Source organism: Equus quagga, chromosome 1, assembly GCF_021613505.1.
Source record: "Equus quagga isolate Etosha38 chromosome 1, UCLA_HA_Equagga_1.0, whole genome shotgun sequence".
Classification (NCBI taxonomy): Eukaryota; Metazoa; Chordata; class Mammalia; order Perissodactyla; family Equidae; genus Equus; species Equus quagga.
The window spans coordinates 44,242,630-44,262,407 of record NC_060267.1 but is presented as its reverse complement, the minus strand read 5'-3'; the positions used below and the strand labels follow the sequence as shown (position 1 = coordinate 44,262,407).

At 40.2% G+C, this 19,778-nt stretch overlaps 1 protein-coding gene and 1 pseudogene across 1 annotated transcript in view; both read right to left on the bottom strand.

Moving 5' to 3' along the window:
- GRIN2B (glutamate ionotropic receptor NMDA type subunit 2B) overlaps nucleotides 1-19,778 on the bottom strand; it is a 400,440-nt gene that overhangs the window by 85,771 nt on the left and 294,891 nt on the right. The window contains exon 5 of the mRNA XM_046655975.1: nucleotides 17,571-17,685. Within this exon, the coding sequence (XP_046511931.1) occupies nucleotides 17,571-17,685 (115 nt within the window). The remainder of the gene's footprint in view (nucleotides 1-17,570; nucleotides 17,686-19,778) is intronic.
- On the bottom strand, nucleotides 4,116-4,226 carry LOC124231369 (uncharacterized; annotated as a pseudogene).

Genomic DNA, 19,778 nt, shown 5'->3' with positions numbered 1-19,778 from the left:
CTGTTGTGCCTTCGCTTTTCCTCACCTGCTCTCTTGCTTTCTCCACCCATCTGTTCATTTTCTTCTTCTTCACACTCCTTTATTGAAGAACAACATCCAGAACATTGTAGGCACTCATTAAAAATTTGCTGAATGAGTGGTAAAGCAGAACACAATAATGATTTCAAAATACAAAAAGGAAACAAAAGTACTATCATGCCCTATAAATTATTTTTAATTTTGAAGAAAGTGATCATAGAAAAAGAGATAAGTGGTCATTTGCAAAATAATAACCAGAAACACAGACTAAAACAATAAGGAGAAGAGACTGCTTTAGAGTGGGGCAGAGAACTCTGGAGGCCTGTGTGTCTGTGCAACTGTGACACGCTGCTGTGTAGGCAGCGCCATCTGAGTCCAGCCACCAATGTGTCTTTCATGGCGACACAAACGGCCCAACTACATAAGGAGAAGACACTCAAAGGTTTTTCCCTAACTGCTCAGCAGCAAGGTGCCACAGAAGGCTGCTCTAGATTGTTATTACCGCAAATTACTAAAAAAGGCAAGAGAAGCAGGCCAGTGAAAAACCTCAACCTCCCCTCTTAGCTCCTTTCCCCGAAGGTAGCCGTCAACAAAGCTCAAAGAGCCAAATGACTGAACCGCCTTATCTAGGAAATAAAGTTCTTAAAATAAGCAATTCTTACAACTAATTAATGAATAAATGGTTGTCACTGAAAATACACCATAGGCAGAACACTGTGGACAATCTAAACATGTACTTGAAACCACAGATTGTCTCAATTAGAAAGGATTTTAGGGTTTAATGCAACTCTCTTGTTTTATATGGAAACTGAAGACCACAGACATTAAGTGACTTGCCCAAGGTCACCCAGTAGACTGATGGCAGAGCCAAGACTTGACAGGGCAAGGGGACTTGGACTTGCCTAGTTCTAGGATACAAGGACCAAAGCAAGTATAGACATCCTGCTTGAGTCGTGCAGCAGTGAGGAGAGCAGGGTAGAGAAAGCAAGTCCGGAAGGGGATCGGGAATGTCCATGCTGAGTGATTACACAGATTCAGTGAAAGTTGTATCCAGGACTGAAAAAGTAACGCGAAGAGGAAATGGAGCAACAGAACCCACCAGGCAAACCACTTGCTGTCCCCAAGTGAGTGGTTATTAAAAGGTGCCCTGGGGAACTGGGGATGTTCCAAGGATCAGGTCTAAAGGGCCAAATAGCTTTTTCATGTTCTAAAAACTGCTTGAGCTCTCCTTCGTGAAGAAGGGCCCAGGTGTTCATCTATTATTGAGCATGTTTAAAAAGGCATTTAGGAAAAAGCACCAAGAGACAGATTTGTAACTACGATGTCAGTCCCAGGAGGGCTGTGCTTCTTTAGAGTAGGAGCAGAGTTCACGTTCAGCAATATGGGAAGAGCTAACACAGACAGGTATCCAGCATTCTCCAGGACACCTGCTGGCATACTCCCCTCAGCAGCTGGCTGGGAAGTGATGGTGCAGAAGGCAAGCCCCAACAATGACAGACCTCCCTACTGTCAACATTCTCAGACCAATGAGCCATGGCCAAGGTTTGGCCCCTTGAGTGTGTGTGGGGGGCCTACGGGGCCAGGGATTCTGTAACATATATACATATGTACACAGTTTCTAAACAATGGAGTAATATATAGCTCTAAAATTATGTGATAAATACATGCATATAGATAACAGATGAATGGATAAATATTTAATGATATATTTTTATATCATTAAATCTTATATTTTTATATTTTAATGATATATATTTATGACATACCATTCACAATATATTATTAAAGGAAAACGTAGATTACAAAATAGGATGTATAATACTATCCCAATTTTATAAAAATATGCACTTACATTTATAAAGCACATCTATAACATATAAGAGCATAGAGGAAAAACAACAAGAATGATAGGAACCAAAATGCAAACAGAAAAGATCTCTGAGTGGTAGAATTTGAGGTAAATTTTATTTTCTTCTTTATGCTTTTCTCTATTTTATTAACTTTCCCTAACAAGCAATTACTGTACTTTTGGAATCAGATACGAATAACAAATATTATTACATAAAAGAGAGGTTTATTACTCAAAATGGAACAGAATTCCTCTGGTTCTGAAAAAAAGATCCTCATAACTTTGTGTGCAATACATTTAAAACCTCAATTTAAGGTATTTTCTTCCCCTAGGATAGTACATTCAAGTGTAGTCTTTTAAGTGGCCAATAATTCATCTGGAGGGGTGGGGATCTTTGGGGGTCATCTTAGTGGCTGCCTACTGTAACCATACTCCTCCCTGTATTACAGCTGTGTAATTTTCTTAAGAGGTACATTTCTTGAGAACAGGGTGTCTTGTTTACCTTTATTTCCTCTTAGCACCTAGCACACAGTCCTTCATTGGGAAGCCTGTCAGAATATGTTTGTTGAATTGAACTGAGGCTGCCTGATAAAAGAAGTGATAACTCTGGATACAGGAAGCAAAAGCAATGCCTTCTTCTGGTGGACTCTGAGACTCTTCTTTCAAGTGGAAAGCAGAAACGCCAACAGGAATCAAAGAAAAAAAGTTTATCTGAGCTTTGCAGGGTAGAAGAAAATGCTATATACTCATCATAGTTCTTGGGATATAGGAAGTTCCTTTCTGAGATGGAGCGTTTCTAACTTCTGGGGTAGGGTCGGGGGAATCTAAAATATCCTGTCTCTGGGGCAGAAAGAGACCAAGCGCTCCCCTTGCATCCTTATTTAGCACTTGCACAAAGATAAGGATACAAGTGCCATTATTTTCATTATTAACCTTCCTTCCCTTCTATCCTGAATGTTCAAAAGCTCATCTGAGTGTGGCTCTTCTGCCTTGACAGCTTCAACCTCCTCTTTTCTTGTCTCTGCTTTTTTCCTCTCTCTCTGCTTTGGTTTAATCAGAGTAGCATGACTAAAGTCATCTTGCTCTCTCTCCACTCAGACGCTGCCACTCTCTCTTTAATCGCTATCAATTTTCTGTTCTTACTTTAAGACGTGACATTTGCCCCACCTTCATTTCTAATTTCATTTTTTCCTATTCCACATCTTTTTCACTTGCTCACCCCCTTTCCTTCATTTTTCTGATCTCCTGGCTGAATTTTCCCTCTGCCGAAGCCTTCCTTTCTCTGCCAGGGAAATGCCCTTCGATCATACAAATTCCCCTTGAAAGTTCACACCTATGAAGCCTTTCCAGGATATTCCTCCAGTTAGGATTATTTGTTATTTTGCCATGAAAGAAGACAAATTCACACTCTTTGTAGGCCCAAAACCTTTTAAGGCATTAAAAGTTTATATTTCTGTATTTCATTGTCTGACAAATAGAAAGCCCTTTAAACAGGTAGTGTCTTTTGCCTTCTATAATTCTAAGGTGAATTTGGGTATTCAGTACAATATAGACTGATTGACCCCCGTGTCCTGATGCCTATTTAGGGGAGTACTCAGAATTCTCAGCTGGCCCCTAGAGACTCCAAGGGGGACTGCAGCAAGCAATCAAAATGCTGTGTCCTCTCCATAAAAACCCAATTCCTTATACCTGAATGAACCCATTTCCAAGGTATACATTTTAGATCTTAAGCAGGGACTGAATCTTTCTGAAGTCATCCTTGTTCTGGGAGTTGCAAACTCCAACGTCTATAGGAACAAGGTAGGTCATTAACAAAAGAATTCGACACCTGGGGGGCTGTGTTGACCTGGAGAGCATGCATTCCATCCAAAGGAGGCACCGCCCCCCTCAGCCCAGCAGGATGTAGGCCAGTGTTACCACTATCCTGGTTTTTCAGGCAATCCAGAAATCTGGAGTCCTAAGGGAGACTCAATTTTTAAGTACTAAAAACCAATTGCATCTTAAATATACCACTCTTAGGCCACAGAGAACATGTCTACGATCCAAAAGCAGTCTGTGGACTGCTCATTTATGAGTTTTCCTAAACATTTGCACCAGGGCCTTGTGTAGTATCACATCCTGACAGGGTCAAATGGAGACAACTGAGGAAGTGAAATAATTGTCACAATAGCTGCAAAAGAACGCCATGTTCACTTAGAACAGTAGGCTAGGGTAGATAACTTACTAAATGCAGTTCTTATTAAACAATAAAGGTTAATGCTTCTTGATTCTTTGGAAAAAGCAAACATTAATATTGGAATGTTAATACTGATAAAAACAGATACTACACTTGATCTTAGCCAAAAGGCCAAGAAGCTACTATACTGAAATGTTTATAGCCCGATGTGTTGAATTATAAAATTCATATCCCAATTCTCTAAAACCTAGTAGCAATGGAAAAAATGAAAGATCAAATACTATCCACATTTCCCCTGTGGCTTGGAAGTGGGTCTTTAGTCTCTACACAGTATCCATATAAAGTTTAAGCAGAGAACCTATAGGCATAATTCGAAAAGTTTTTACTTTAAGTTGCTAGTTAAATTTCTAACAACAGCCAATGGACATAGTCCTTAGAAATTTGACTGGCAACTTATCTAAAATAATAAAGCCATTTCTAAAAGCCCCTTTAGGAGCTGGCATCACGTGGTCAAAAGACACTCTATGCTCTCTCACCAACTTAATAGCACTAGCACCATCTGAAATGATCATATTTATTTACTGATGTGTTTGTTTTTGACCTTCCTCCCCAAGACATAAAATCCTTGAGGGCAGGGAACTTGTTGATCTTATTCAATACTGTTTCCCCAACACCTAGAATAGTGCCTAGCACTTAGTAGGGGCTCAGGAGACATCTACTGAATGAATAAACCCAATCAGCCCAATATCTGGTGTAGTTACCCAAGGCCACATGTAACTCAAAATCTCCTGGAGTGAGTGGCACCGGCCTTAACTCTTTCTTGCCGGGCTTTTGGCTCTGTCTTCCACTTTATGGAGGGATAAAGATTCAGTTTTATTTCATAGTTAATGGCTGGAAAATAAAATGAGAACAGAGAACAATGACAGAGTAGCAGTCAAATATCCATTAAACAGATACTTCTCTTCTCCTCATGAAAAGGAAATGTCTATAATAAACTATCCCTGAATTTTTTCCGGTCAAAACTCAGATTGCTGGGCCTCATCGCTGGAGATTCTGGGGAGGGACCTGAGAATCTGCATTTCAAATAAGTTCTCAGGTGATGCTGATGCTGTTGGTCCAGGGACCCCACTTTGAGAACCCCTGGTGTAAACTGTAAAACACTATTCAGGTGTCAATTGTTACTATCATCCACTCCCGCTTTCACCAACATCCCCTTTATATTCAACCCTGGCTATGACATGTCTTTTGACATAAACCACTTTCCCCTGTAGAAGGAATTTAATGGTTATGGGCCAAGCTACCCACTGCACAATAAAAAAGCCATAAAGAGGAGACCGGCAGTTCTTTATCACCAACCACAAAGTGGGGGCTTATTACAATGAAACGAAACCCAAGGAGATCAAATGGCACAAGGATATACTACAAGGTTTCATAAACTGTCATTATTGGTTAATGTGTTTTGGTTGTTATTTAATGTTATTACTAATTAGTGCTAAATCTGAGCTGAGAAGGTTTTCAATTGCCTGATTTCTGGGTGATGGGCCCAGCATGGGCTGCTGTATTGTATTGTAGACTTTGCCATTATTTTCTTATTAATAAAACTTAGTTTTCTTAAATCCCTGTGCAAAAGTGTTTAAGAATAAAGGAAGAGAGCTTGCTCACTGTCAATTTATCACCAAGCAAGTGAAAGATTCTATTTGTTGTTTCCTAGTTCCTTCCTTTCAGCAACTGAGGCCAAAATCCAACCTTGTTCTGCATATGTGCATGTATGGTCATCTTCTTCACTTTCTTGTTTTCCACAACCTAATTTCAATTCTATTATCATTGGTTTAAAATATGTTTGAGTAAAGCAACAGTGAACATTTGCACAACACTCGCTACATGACAGATATTGTGCTAAGAATTGTACATGAATTAAAACTTATTTGATCCTTATAGCAACAATCTGCAGTAGGCATTATTATTCTTCCCATTTTATAGATGAGGAAACTGACGCACAGAAGGGTGAAGCAATGTCTATTTATACTCTTCAGATACATTACTGCACTAGGCAGAAGTGAGTAAGATATGATGCATCTTGACTTCTAAATTATGCCTCAAAGGACAAGTTCAATATTTCAAGGTTAAGGGCAGGGCATAATCCAAGACTTGTAGGCATAAAAGTACAAGAGGTATTAGAGAAGGGTTAGTCTCAATTACGCTGGCTAAATAGCGTCCATTAAGTGTAGACTAAATGTACAGAGGTATGGGGCAAGAGGATGGGGAGGTAGGTCAGCCTTGAATGCTGTGACTTGAGAGTCAGGGTAGGGAGCACACTTTGTCCTATGGAAACATTTCCCAAATTTCACTCATTCAAGTACCACTTCTAACAATTTTCACATCTGTGTACCACCTACACTATTTTTAATTTAATATATGAAATAACCTTCCTTATAAAAATATAATTTTAAAAAATTTCACTGTAAATGAGAGAAAAGCGTCATTTGCCAAAGATAGAAGATAACTATAAAAACAAACAGATGATTATTTAAATAAAAAATACTCATCCCTCTTAAATTAACTCACCACAGTGAAACCCACAATCATACTTGGGAAACACTGAAGAGGCAATGATGAATCACTGAAGATCAGTGTTCTTATTCGTTGAATTTTGTTCCTACTTTCTCTTTCATACATACATATTTAGCTTAATGAGCCTTCATCTAGTTTTATACGAGATCCCAAAACTATTCTCTCTTAGCTACTTAAGTTCATAAAATATTTGGTTGATTGTGTTGTATGCAAAGCAAAGTTAAAATTTCATGTCACTCTCCTACTAAACTTTAAGGATTCTTTTGTAGGTCAGCTATTTTAAATTCCCCTTGGTGTTTCAAGATTTCTCTGCACCTCAGCAGATGTCTGATCAATGGGGCTGCATGGCCACAGTGCCACTGCCATGGTGCCTGCATTTTAGAAGAGCTTTTAAAGCGGAGGATAACTCTTTCTAGAAAATCCCCTCTATGCAATCGGGACTAGATAGCTGTTTCCGTAGGTAGTGACGGTCTTCCCTTCTTTCTGCCTTCCCTCCCTCTTTCTCTCCCTCCTTCCTTTTTCATTTTTGTTAATCTCAGAAAAATGTTACACTGAAACAGCCAGTCACATCCTGGGCTAACCACTCCCCACGGCCCATGCAGGACTCATTTCTTAACACACAGTTTTAAAACTCTTAAGTGATAGGGCCCATGTTTCCATGGTGTGATTTGTCCTCTGGTCTACAAAATTATTCCCACTGATATTGCTGCACTTTGATCCTATTAGTCTAGTTGTACTCATATACTCTGTATATAAATGTCTAGCCATTACTTAGCTGTGTAACTTTGGGCAAATCATGTGACCTCTCTGAGCCTCAGTTTACTTATCGGTTCAAGTTATTTTCCAAATTTTAATAGGAATCAAAATGAGAGCATGTATGCTTAAGCTCTTCAAAAACTGCATTGCTAATAAAGTGCAATACAAATATGAGATGTGCTAGGGGTCAAATCTTCCTCAAATCCCTTAATCCCAGGCTAGACTGTTCTAGAAATTGTACATCTTTCCCAGCTCCTATAGGGAAAATAAATTTTTTTTTTCGCTAGTCTACAAAGAGAATGCTGAGGTGGCTTAAATATCCACCAGAAATTCTACCTGACAGGTAGTAATCTGTTCCTTTGCCAGCAAGCTCCATTCCCTATGGGATGAATGAAGAAAAAATGATTCATGTTATTACAGGAATAGCCAAAGATGATCTGAAGATCCTCCCTACACCAAATCCTTGGAGTAAAAAAATGTGAAAGGATATCCGGGGGAGTTTGGTGTAAACAGAGAATGCTGTGCACCTGGAAAATACAGCAGTGGAGAACGGTTTTCTTTCCCCTGGAGGTCTGTCACTTTCTCCCAGGACTGCCTTCTACATGTGCTCTTCTCCTCTTTTATCTGCCTCCCCCAAATCACATTTCCCTCTCACCATTCCCTGGTACAGATCCACGTTTAGTTTAAACCTTCTGAACATTCAGCTGCCAGAGCTAAGACCTGGAAAGCCTGTGGAACCAGCAGCGGGCTGCCTTTATGGGCAGCAGAGAACACCTGGCTCACACGAGCTGTCCTAAGTCCTCTCTCTCTCTCCATACATATTTCAGAATGAACTAAATTTCTGTTCACCAAATTATGAACAGAAATAATCCTAACAGAGAAAATAATAAAATCACCCCAAACGATCTGGGTGCTATGGATGTTGGGGGAGATTTGTATCCATGTTTTTTACTAATAGCTTTCATTCTCAAAGACAATTTATTTTCTTTTAATTGGCCAACACACCCTTTCAAATCTTTGTACTGCAGGCTGATTAGCAGAGTTAACATGCCAAGGTCAGAGCTTCTCTCCCTGTGTACACGAATTACTTTTACCCTGTTCCTGGACATTCTCATAAATAGGTATTATATGGAGAGAGAGACTGTAGGTGGACTAGTACAAATCCATCCTCACTGTAGGAAAAACTCAAAGCAGAAGATCTCCCGGTGCTAGGTCAATAGAGGCATGCTTGCATATGAAGGACATTCAGACATTATAGCTTTAAAGCCAAACTTCAGATCTCGGCTAAAGTGAACATGCTATTAATGTATGCACAAAGAAGCCTGTTTAGTGGAAAACACATAAAGGTTCGAAAAGAATAGGACCCTGCTGTGATGGCCCAGTCAGTCACCAGCCACGTCAGCCTGTGGGTATGTGAGTTAGCCAGATGCTGCCCCAACTGGTGAAAGAAGGGAATTACTCTCTCGTCTTCCTGCCTTGCTTGTGGCAGAGAGAATAGAAAAGACACTAGAAAGGACATCACACCAAGTATGAACTCTAGGACTTCCTGGGGAATATAGACTTGAATTTTACAAGCCTCCAACTCTCAAGAAAATGGTCCCAGTATGATGAAAATTGCACAGAGAAACAGAATACATGGCCAACCCCATTCTCTGCATGATGTAACGACCAAAGAGAAATATTCTTATCAGCAAAGTTAGAGGATGGCACACTCAATCAGAAGACCAAAAAGTGAAAACCTTCTGCAACTCCCAGCAGACCAAGAATCACAAAGCAGAGCCTTCCAAACTAACTGCACATGTGTCCACTGGCTTTCAGTGAATTAATATAACTCAAGCCATTCTCAAATTAAGGGCTGTTATTTTTAATGTTTAGGGACATTAGATTAAAAAAGTGACCAAACGTTGTTACCTTGGAAAACAATCTTACAGCAACAAAAGTGGACCATCAAAAACTCTGAAATTAGTTTCATATGAGTATTAGAGTCTCTATTTATCATACATATGAAAGTTTAATCATGAAGAAGCAAGAAGTATGATACATCCTTACAATGGAATATTAGGCAGTCATTAAGTTCCATGCTTTTGGATAATATTAATAAAATAGGAAAATGTCTAAAATATCACAATAAGACAAAAAAAGTAGGTTTCAAACTGTTTATACATTGTGTACCCAATTCCACTGTATCACATTATATTGTGTTATAACATATACGCATACACATAACATGCACAGAAAACATTGGTAAGAAATAGAAGAAATGTAAATGCTAATTCTTTACAGGTGTGTATATAGGAACATTTTATTTTATCCACCCAAATGTCTTTAATAAGCATCGATTCTCTTAGAATAAGAAAATCATAAATGTTGTTTTTAATCTGTATATAAACATGAGTCCTCTGAACGCCACACCACTATTTCCTCTTCAATACCACTACTAGAAAAACGTTATAACCTAGAAATTAGAAAGATACTTCAGAGGACTCAGGAGCCAACCACAGATAACTGTCATGAAATAAAAATCTCAATAAAATTTAAACAAGATGGATAAAAGCCATCTTTTGGCTTTAGGGACACTTTCTTATTTTCCATGTCTCCTTAAGCCAAGGTTAAGGTAGCACTTCAGTCCCCAAATTCAATTCTGCTTTTTCTCCCCATCAGCATGTATAGGCTTTAAAAGTAAAGTCAATCAAGGTTACCTTGTTCTTTTATCCTTTTCATTCAGTGGCCGATGACAAGCACATAAACACAACTAGCCTTTCTGAAATGACATTTCTGAAGTCTATTCCCCCAATACATCCTGCTCTTCTCTTCTGATTATTTCACAAACATACTTAGGGGTAGAAGCTTGACACTGTGGACTCAGTCTAATAGTGGTGTTCAGATTTTAGGGGATAAGGGCACACCTTCTCCTCCCAGGGGCTGGCTCCAGTGGTCTCTTTCTGGAATCCTAGAAAAGAGTGTAGGCAAACAGGGTGGCAAACAGCTCTTGGAGCTCAGGGAACGAGAAGGGAATACTTGGATGTCAGAGTCTGTGACAATCACAACTTGGAAAGACAACCAAAAATATGTAATCCAGCAGCCCTGTCTGCAAGCCATTGTCATAAATAAAATATATACCAGTAGGGTCTTTATTAACCAAGCAACATGAAAGATCCACTCAACTATTAGACCATATGAAATAGTAAGATAAAAATTACCTTAGATTATAGAAATTTTAAGTGTCACAATAAGCACCTTTCTCCTTGCAATGTACTTTTTATCCCCCGGCCACTAGGAAAACTATAATACTAATTCAGTGGAGGCAATGCTTGGCACAGGGTAGGTGATCAGTAACTATGTATGGGAAGGAAGGAGGGAGGGAAGGAAGGGAGGGAGGGAGGGAGAGGAAGGGAAGGGAAGGGGAAGGAAGGGAAGGGAAGGGAGGAAAACTGTCTCAATGCCATGTAGTCCATGAATTGTAGTTTGGGCAGGACTGTACACTACAGAGAGATGAGGACATATTCAATCTTTAGGACTTCCAAAGTTATCCCCTGGTGTTGTTAAAAGTTTCAGTACTCAACACATCTCTCTATGAGAAATTCTCCCTATTGCTAACATAAATCCTCTCTGCTTGATTTTAAGCTCACTTACTCTCGTTTTGTCTCACAGGAGAAAGTGAACAGCTGATCTCAACTCTTGGTACAATAATTTTTAATACATTTAAAGAGAGTAAGTCATCACCTCATTGCCTTTTCTTCTTCCCCTAATGATCCCAATTCTCACAGCCTTTCTCCATGGATCCTGTTTTCTAATCCCTTAATCTAATGCTGCACATTAGAACTCAGTTCAAAGTCAGTAAAAATAGCATATTGCCAAATGGAGGTATCAGGAGATCCAGAACAAATACCCCTGACATGAGGAGCTTCTGCTTCCCTCCTCAGACACCCTGTGCAGAATCTAGAGAGAGCATGGATATTCCCTGGCCTCTCCTCTGAGGCTGGAAGGCGGAGCACAGTTTGTTCAGGTGTGTTTGAGCCATCACCAAATATTTCCTGGCCTACTCAGTAATGTCTCACACTGTGCTGGGCACAGACATGTAGTGCAAAATCAAACATATATGGTTCCTGTGTTCATTAGCAGTCTGTCAGTTTGTACATGAGTGAGTCTGTGCATGTGTGTGCAAGTACACACGTGCACATGAGGAGATGAGGAGGCTGTTTTATTTTGTCAGTACACAGCATTCAAGTGGTATCTACCACAACAGCCATCAACCTCTGTTGTATCATCACCAAACTGATCATTTGGAGTCTGATCACTCTAGTCCTTAAGTGCTAGTCATAGAGTACCTACGGCCCGGAGTTAGTGCTGTCTCCTGGATATTAGGCTACCAGAAGCATCCCTTAACCTGTCTCATTCATCCCAGGCTCCAGGCACTGGTAGAGCATTCTGTTTTATGATGCTGTAGTTGCTGCTGCAGCTCTTAGATGACTCTTCTTTCTACCAGTTTGGTCACCCTTCCTGTCTCTCACCGATCCATACACTAATTCATAAGTAGCATGATGGGCTCAGCACTTTCAGCAAAGCACTTTCATTTCTAGCACTTCCTTCAGTGGTGGATGTGGCTGTAATATCCAAGTATTGCAAGACTAAGATGATAACTGGGGTTTTGGAGCCCAAAGAATGACCCAAACAAACTGAGAATGTTTTAACCTACATAAGGAAGGGTATTTTCTGGTAGGTGGAGGCACGGAAGAGGGCATGGGCTTATAAAATACACTTCTTATCTCTCTGGGTAAAAGACAAGCAGAGATGCAAACCATACATATCCTCCTGTAATTCTGACCCAGACAGTCCCTTTAAGGTCTGTTTACATCTCACAGCCTGAAAATGCACCATCATCATTTCTTGAAGTCATTACTCAGAACACACCCCCACTGCATTTCATTTTTATTATCCCCATTTTAGGAATGACTAAATGGAAGCAGAGAGCAGTAGCAATGAAGCAAATCATGAGAGCCTCTGATAAAGACAAAAGCCTGAATGTTTGTTGTAACTGCTTCTCTGAGCCAGACTATTTTTAATGCAAGTTTATGCAGCTGTCCCCCACTTAGAGGGAGAGACTTACAAATGAACCCACTCTGTACACAATTATTTTTTCACCATCCCCTCCTCTTTCCAACTTACCATGCTATGCCTGCATATGTGCGTGCGCGTGTGTGTGTGTGTGTATTTTTTAAAATGTTCTTCCTCACATTCCCACATACCAGAGAAATGGACTTGGCTTTCTGTGAATATAATCCTGATCCAGAGATTTCTTTGCTATACTAGCCCCCCACATCCCCATCTCCTTAGTGACTACTTATATAAGACCCTTTTAAAGGTTCACAAAAGCAGGTACTCTGTTCTTTAAAAAAAGCGATTGATTAAATATACAAAATTTGTATATGCTTGGAGTATTTTCAGGGCAAATACATAAGGCATTGAGAGCAATGATTGCTCTGGGGAGGTGCCTGGGGGAGGCAAGGATTACAGATGATAAGAGGACATTCTTTTTACTGGATACTTTTTATACCATTTAACTTTTCACCATGTGCAAATATTACCTTAAAAATTACACAAACTGGGTGAGGATTACCAACTGACATTTGTTGAATACTGGCTATGTTTCAGTCACTATTAACCAGTGTTTTACTAAAAATTCTCCTTTAATCTTTACAATAGCTTTATGTAAGACCCTATTTTACAAAAGGGAAATAGATTAAGGGATATCAGCCACTTGGCTTATACAACTGATAAATGGCAATGTGGGTAGTTGAACTCAGCTGTTTCTGATTTCCAAAACCAATCTGAGTCCCATAGACTATGCTGCCCTGACTTCAAGTTTTTCAGAAGAAGCCAAATTTATAAGATAGTAGCTTTGAGACTACTTTTCTTTCTTTCAATGTTTCTTTCTTTTTTGGTGAGGAAGATTGGCCCTGAGCTAACATCTGTTGCCAATCTTCCTCTTTTTGCTTGAGGAAGATTGTCCCTGAGCTAACATCTATGCCAGTCTTCCTCTATTTTGTACGTAGGATGCTGCCACAGTATGGCTTGATAAGCAGTGTGTAAGTCTATGCCTGGGATCTGAACCTGCAAATCCCTGGGCTGCCCAAGCGGAGTGCATGAACTTAACCACTATGCCACCAGGCCAGCCCCCAGGAGAGTACTTTTTAAAAACCTGAAGGAATATTGTGAAATCCCATCACATGGTTCACACCAACAACTTAATGAATCTTCTTTGACCCTAGGCTTCCTGTTAAGAACTGTTTGGGTATGCTTCCTCTGGAAATCGAGCCTCAATGAAGAGCGCCCCCGAGTCCTTCACTGGCACTTGGAGTGCTCACTCCAAAGGTGGGAAATACACCTGCTCTCACTCTCTCTTCAGTAAACTCCTCTATCTAAATGGGAGATTTTCAGGCAGAAGTGAAATGACTGGCCAATATTCTAACTCTCATAAGCACACAGATTCTTCATTTATTTAACAAATATTTCTTGAGTGGTCACTCTGAGCCAGGCTCTCTTCTTCAGTGTTAGGATTATAGAGGTGAACAAGGTCCTTGCTCCCACGAAGCATCTGTCTTGGTGTGATGACACAGGCAATAAGCAAACAAGCAGGCAAATAAGCAAAATATCAGATAATAAGTAGACTCAGGAAAATTAACATAAACTTTTGTGAAAGAGTGAATGGGTGGCATTTTAGCTCGGGTCATCAGGGAAGGCCTTCTGAGATGATATTTATCTAAATGACGAGAATGACAAATATGTCCTGGGAGTTACTGTCCTTAAAAACAAACTCAGGTTCCTTTTGTATGATCCAGCTCTCATCCAATTTCCATTCCAACTTCCTATTTATTTACAACATGAATTTGTAATCCCAGAATTTTGAGCTGGAAAGGATCCTACAAGTCTTTAACCTCATACCATGAGTTCAGACATGAGGAAAGAAAGATCCAGAAAAGTGATAACAGCAGGTCACACAGCTGAGTTAGGGATCTGACTGGAAGCTGAGAGCCCTGTCTCTTAGCCAAATTTTTTCCACAAATCCAGATTCTTTCCCTGCTTATCTTCCCAGTGTCCATCTCCTCAGTGTAGAATCCTCATCCTGGGGCCTGCCTCTGTGGAGTCGACAGACACTAAATCTTCCCTGGACCACAGGGGGCCTTCTGGAGTGATATTAGGAATCCTAATTCATTAGGAATGCAGAAGGGGCCTGGGGGCCAGGGTAAGAATTGAGCAAATGTACAACTTCCCACAGTACAATTTCACCACATGTCAGACACGCCCTAGAGCTGTGCCTGGCTCCTGCTGCTCCTCCCTGACCACAAGTGAGTCCTAACGGGGGCTTCCAAGTTTGGGAGCTGCGTGGCTCTGTGAACTCAATGAACACTGAAGATCTCTCTCCAGCAATGTTCCCTAATTTAACTAAGTCGATATGGAAATGTTCTATTCTATGAGGCAAACCCCTCCCAGAATGCTTTACAAAAAAGATTAACTACAGAATTTCTTTAAAGAACAAGTTCCCTGAGTACATTTAAAATATGATCTATGAAAACTCAATCTACATAAAGATTTTATCTCCTCCTCAGAAAACAGCTATTGCATCAAGGGCAATAGCATAAACTTAGACTCTCAATGATAGATTTTATCCTCTTGTATTATGTAATGGTTCTCATTCATTCGACACATATTTATTCAACTGCTATATGCAACACACTCTTCCAGGTTGCTGTGAGGACACAATGATATAAAGACACAGCCTCTGCCACCCAGAAGCATGCATACACACAACTCTAACACAGGCAGATGTGATGAGTGCTACAACAGATGTATGCACAAAAGCTACAGGGGACGAGAGAGTGAAAGATTGTATCTCGGTCAAAGATCAGGGAAGGAGACAGCAACATTTTAATTGGGTTTCAAAGGATGGTTATGATTTGTATAATTGGACAATTCATTCCAGGAAAAGGAAACATCATGACATGCTGTACAGGGAGCAAGATGGACAGGGATACATTCTCAGAACAGAGAGGAGCCCAATGTAGCTTAATGGTGAGACAAGAAATGGTAAGCAAGAGAAGACAGATGTTAAAAGGTAGATCAGAGCCTCAAATGTAAGAAAAGACAAAGTTTGGACCCAATCCATAAACCACAGAAACTTTGAATGGTTTTTTTTGCAGAGAAAGAACATAACCAGAAGTGTGCCTAAGGAAGCTCACTCTAGCAGCCATGTCCAAGGACTTATCTGAATGGATAAAGGTGGACATAGGGACAGAAAGGCTTATTTAAAAAATCATCATAGTTTCTGGATCATATAAAAAGTAAGGATTAAATTCAAGAGCTAGTGTAAAGATAGAATTGATAAGGAGAGAAGGGATCTAAACCCCAGGGGGAGGGTCTAGTTTTGGAAAAGGGTGGAGGTCGCAGACCTCAGATTCCAGCCTAAGGAAGAGAAATCAGCACAAGTGACAGTAAGTGATGTCTCTTTAAAAAAGGACAGTTATGACATGCCCCATATTTGAAACAGTAATCATGAGTCTAGCGCATAAAAGCTACCCCAGCTGGACATCTTCTGATCCACGTATGAAACCTCAGTTATTAATAACTCCTCTTCTGAAATATACAGAAGTGCCTGTTATACATGAGGTCCCAGAACACTTCTTAAATTACTATGTCTCTATGGTAGCAGTGAAAAGCAGCTTGATTGGGGTGAAGAGCAGGAGTCCAGGGAACAACCATTTCTGAACAAATGGTAACTCAGTGGAGGGAAGGCAATTTTAATCAAGAACACCAGGCAGAATATAAGCCTCATAGCTGTGCTCTGACACGAGGAGCTACATGACAGATTGAGGTCCTTCAATCTGAAGAATAAGGCCTTTGGTGCCACTATCTGAGCCACACATGCCCCGTTTCACAGGTGAGCATTTGCACAACTACCTGTCCAATGCTCTCTGTGACAAGATTGTGAATTTTGGGAAGTTTGTCTCTGGTGTCTTTTCCTGGCTACTTTCTCTAGAAATATATAGTTTGGTTTCCATTCCAGTCAGAGCCATGCTGACATCTTAAAGCCTGTTCTCAGTCAATTGGCCCATGGAATCTGTAGAAATGGACTCAAATCAAAGTTTCCAATGTGTTTCACAGAATATGAATTTCATGAACAAAAGGGTTTTGCAAGAAAATAATTTTGGAAAAAGTTAGATTAAATAAAATTAAAGATGTTTCTTTACTATAAGACACCTCTGAACTTTCAAATGCTAATATGTTCTGAGAATCTCCCAGAATAAGAAACAGCAGGTAGCATATCCCAACCTTATTTAACTGCGTAACCATTTTTCAACAAAGCATCTCAAGGGACAAATGCCCTGCAGAACTTGGAGAAACACCAGTGATGACATTACTCTTAGGAAGATTTGTATTTAACTAGGAATCAATAACAACACTAAAACCTAATACCCATTGAGTGCTTACTGTGTGCCAGGCACTTTTCTAAGTCTTTTACATATATTAATATATTTAATCCTCATAACACTCCTGAGATATTGGTACTATTATTATTATTCCCATTTTATAGATGAGGTAGTGGAGGTACCGAGAAGTTAGGAGATTTGTCCAAGGTCCTGTGTGGAACTAGTTAGTGGGTAGAGGAGCTGAAAATAGAACCTAGGCATTCTGGCACCCACAGAAATTAATTTCTAGTGGTAGAATTTCAGACCCTGTGATCAGCTGGCACTGGGAGAGATCCTGAGAAGAACCTTGCATAGCAAGCCTCCAACCACGGTGAATCCAAACCTGTCTGCTCTTAAATTAGTTTTCATAGGCCTCCCCAGTATACTGAATAGGACATGACCTCTGAAGTGTACCGCTGATTCAGTTTCTTCACTAAATTGTGTTATATTGTACATGCATACTCTTCCATTAAAACAAAATTGTGATTCAGACAGCACCATAACCAATAAAAATAATACAGAAAGAAAATAATCTCTAGATTAACCCACGTAGCAAGAAAACAAAGCTGCAAGTGTAAGAAATGGCTTCTCCTGTGTTCTCAAAGTACTGAAGTATTCATCTCTTGCTGCCCAGCTTAGAGACCAAAACCATGGGACTGTTTTTCTTTATTGTCCTGCAAAATTTTACATCCCCATCCTTCTACTTTGCTCAAGAATTGCCAAAGACATGTCCTACCCTCTCCCACTTCCTCTCCTTGTTCAGAAGGATTATCACCAGTTTCGGGTGCATCTGGTAGCCATCTTCACTGAAGGACAGATTTCTCCCCTCAAAAGTGACATTGATCAGATACCTGTAAAGATAAAATAAAAGGAAGGTTAAAAGTCTGAAGAAGGTAGGCTAAGAACAAGATAGTTAGGAAGACAGAGAGAAAGATGGAGACAGACAGGTAGACAGATATACAAATACCACTGTGAAACTCGGTACCCCTTGAGCTCCCAGTTGAATATACAATAGTCATCCAAATTTTCACATAATAGGAATAATATGAAAAGATAATACAAAATTTAAAATAAGGGCACTGAGTTTGAGTTTAGTCCATAGCTATGATTTTGACCAAATTACTTAGCCCTCTGAACATCACTTTTTTCACTATCTATAAAAAATGGGGTAATAAAGAAACCTACTTTATTGGGTTTGTAAGGCTTAAATGAGATAACTTACCATGAGGACCATGAGGCCTGGTGCATAATAGTAAACCTTCATTAAGTGTTAACAATTATTATGCAAAAAAGGGGGTGGATTAAAAGGCAGAAGTGGTAGAGACAACAGAAGAAAGTAGGAGTGTAGCAAGACCACTTTCTGCTAAGAAAGGCGGCATATCGGAGATTTGGGTCTCTCGGCCTTCCAGAGCTACACACGTGGTTTTGAACTCTTGCTAAAATCCTGCCCAGTCCCTACTTCTAAAAATTGTGAGATGAGTCCAGCAGTCAGGGTTCTGTTTCCACAAGACGCATCTGGAAACCACAGTTACTGCACTGTGTATAGCGAACAGAAAATACTGTTTCTGGTCAGTAACAGTAATTTCTTACTGAAGGGGTGGAGGGAGAGGCATTTCACAGAGTTCTCTAGGTACAGGTACATAAATGAAGGGAAACTCTGGAAATAACTAGAGTCAGACCAATGAAATTGTCTTTCTCCTCAACACCTGCACCCCCAGCTTGCCCCATTCCCCTGCTGGCTGCTCTGATCTGATGAAGAGTTCCCTCACTGGGAATTCCCACAGGCATGCTCATTACAAATGCATTAGTGTAACTGTGCTGATGGTAATTAATGTCCCTTTGCCATAATGGCCCAAGGAATCAATAATGATTAGCTCTGTGTTCACATGACATGCTACTCTGGAGCCTTGGGCCCGATGCTGCTGTGAGAACTGTCTCTGCTAAGAAGCAAAGGGGTATCTTGTAATTGCCATGAGGATTCTAAAAGGCTTTGCAGATGTGATCAACAATGGTTTCCTAATACATTGAAGGGGACAAGAATGCATCTGGAGGCAGCTTATCGGTTCCTCTTTTAAGTCTTCTCATTCAGTGAAACTGTGAGATTCTCCTTCGATTCTTCCAGGTAACATTAGTTTAAGCAACCAGGTTGCCAGGATGCCTATCCTTCAGGCAATTATAAAGATGACGAGGAATCATGAACCAAACCCTTAGGGACCACTTCTCAATTCTAGACCTGCCTGAGGTTTTTAGGCCTGTCATTCCTGGTCTTGTGTAGCTCCACAAATGCAATCAAAAACACTGAGGACCTCAAAAGAGTAGAGATTTCTAGAATCTCAGAATTGAAACAGACCTTCATAATCAACTAGCCCACCACTTCTTACAGTTTATGCTTCCTTTCTACAACATCATAGAATTGGTCCTCTCAGCTCTTCTTGAATACTTTCACTGATGGGGAGATTACCACTGCACGCTCCACCCTCACGGTAGCCATCTCACTGTTGGGTGGTTCGTTTTTACTTAAAGCTGAAATCTGCACCCCTGCCACCCCTCAACCTCGTCTTCTCCTTAGATATCAGACAGTCTTGGTCAAATCCTGGTTCCTCATGACAGCTCTTCAAGCATCCGAAGATATTTATCAGGTATCCCTCATAAAATAAATTTTAATCTTTGAAGAAACTTTAAGCTCATTTAGTTCTATAATTTCAACTTGATAGGTTAGGAAACTGAAGCACAGAGAGGTCAAATTATTTGTCCAATGTTCTAAAGCTAACTGGGAGCAGAAATAACATTTTAAGCCATATTCCCAGTCCCATGTCCTCTCTACCACAGCCCTCTGATTCTCATATGCCACATCAGGTTTAAGATCCCCAGTTCTTTTACGTAGTTATCATATGCCATGGCTTCAAGTTCCCTCCCTTTATCCCCTTGGTTGCTCTCTAAACAC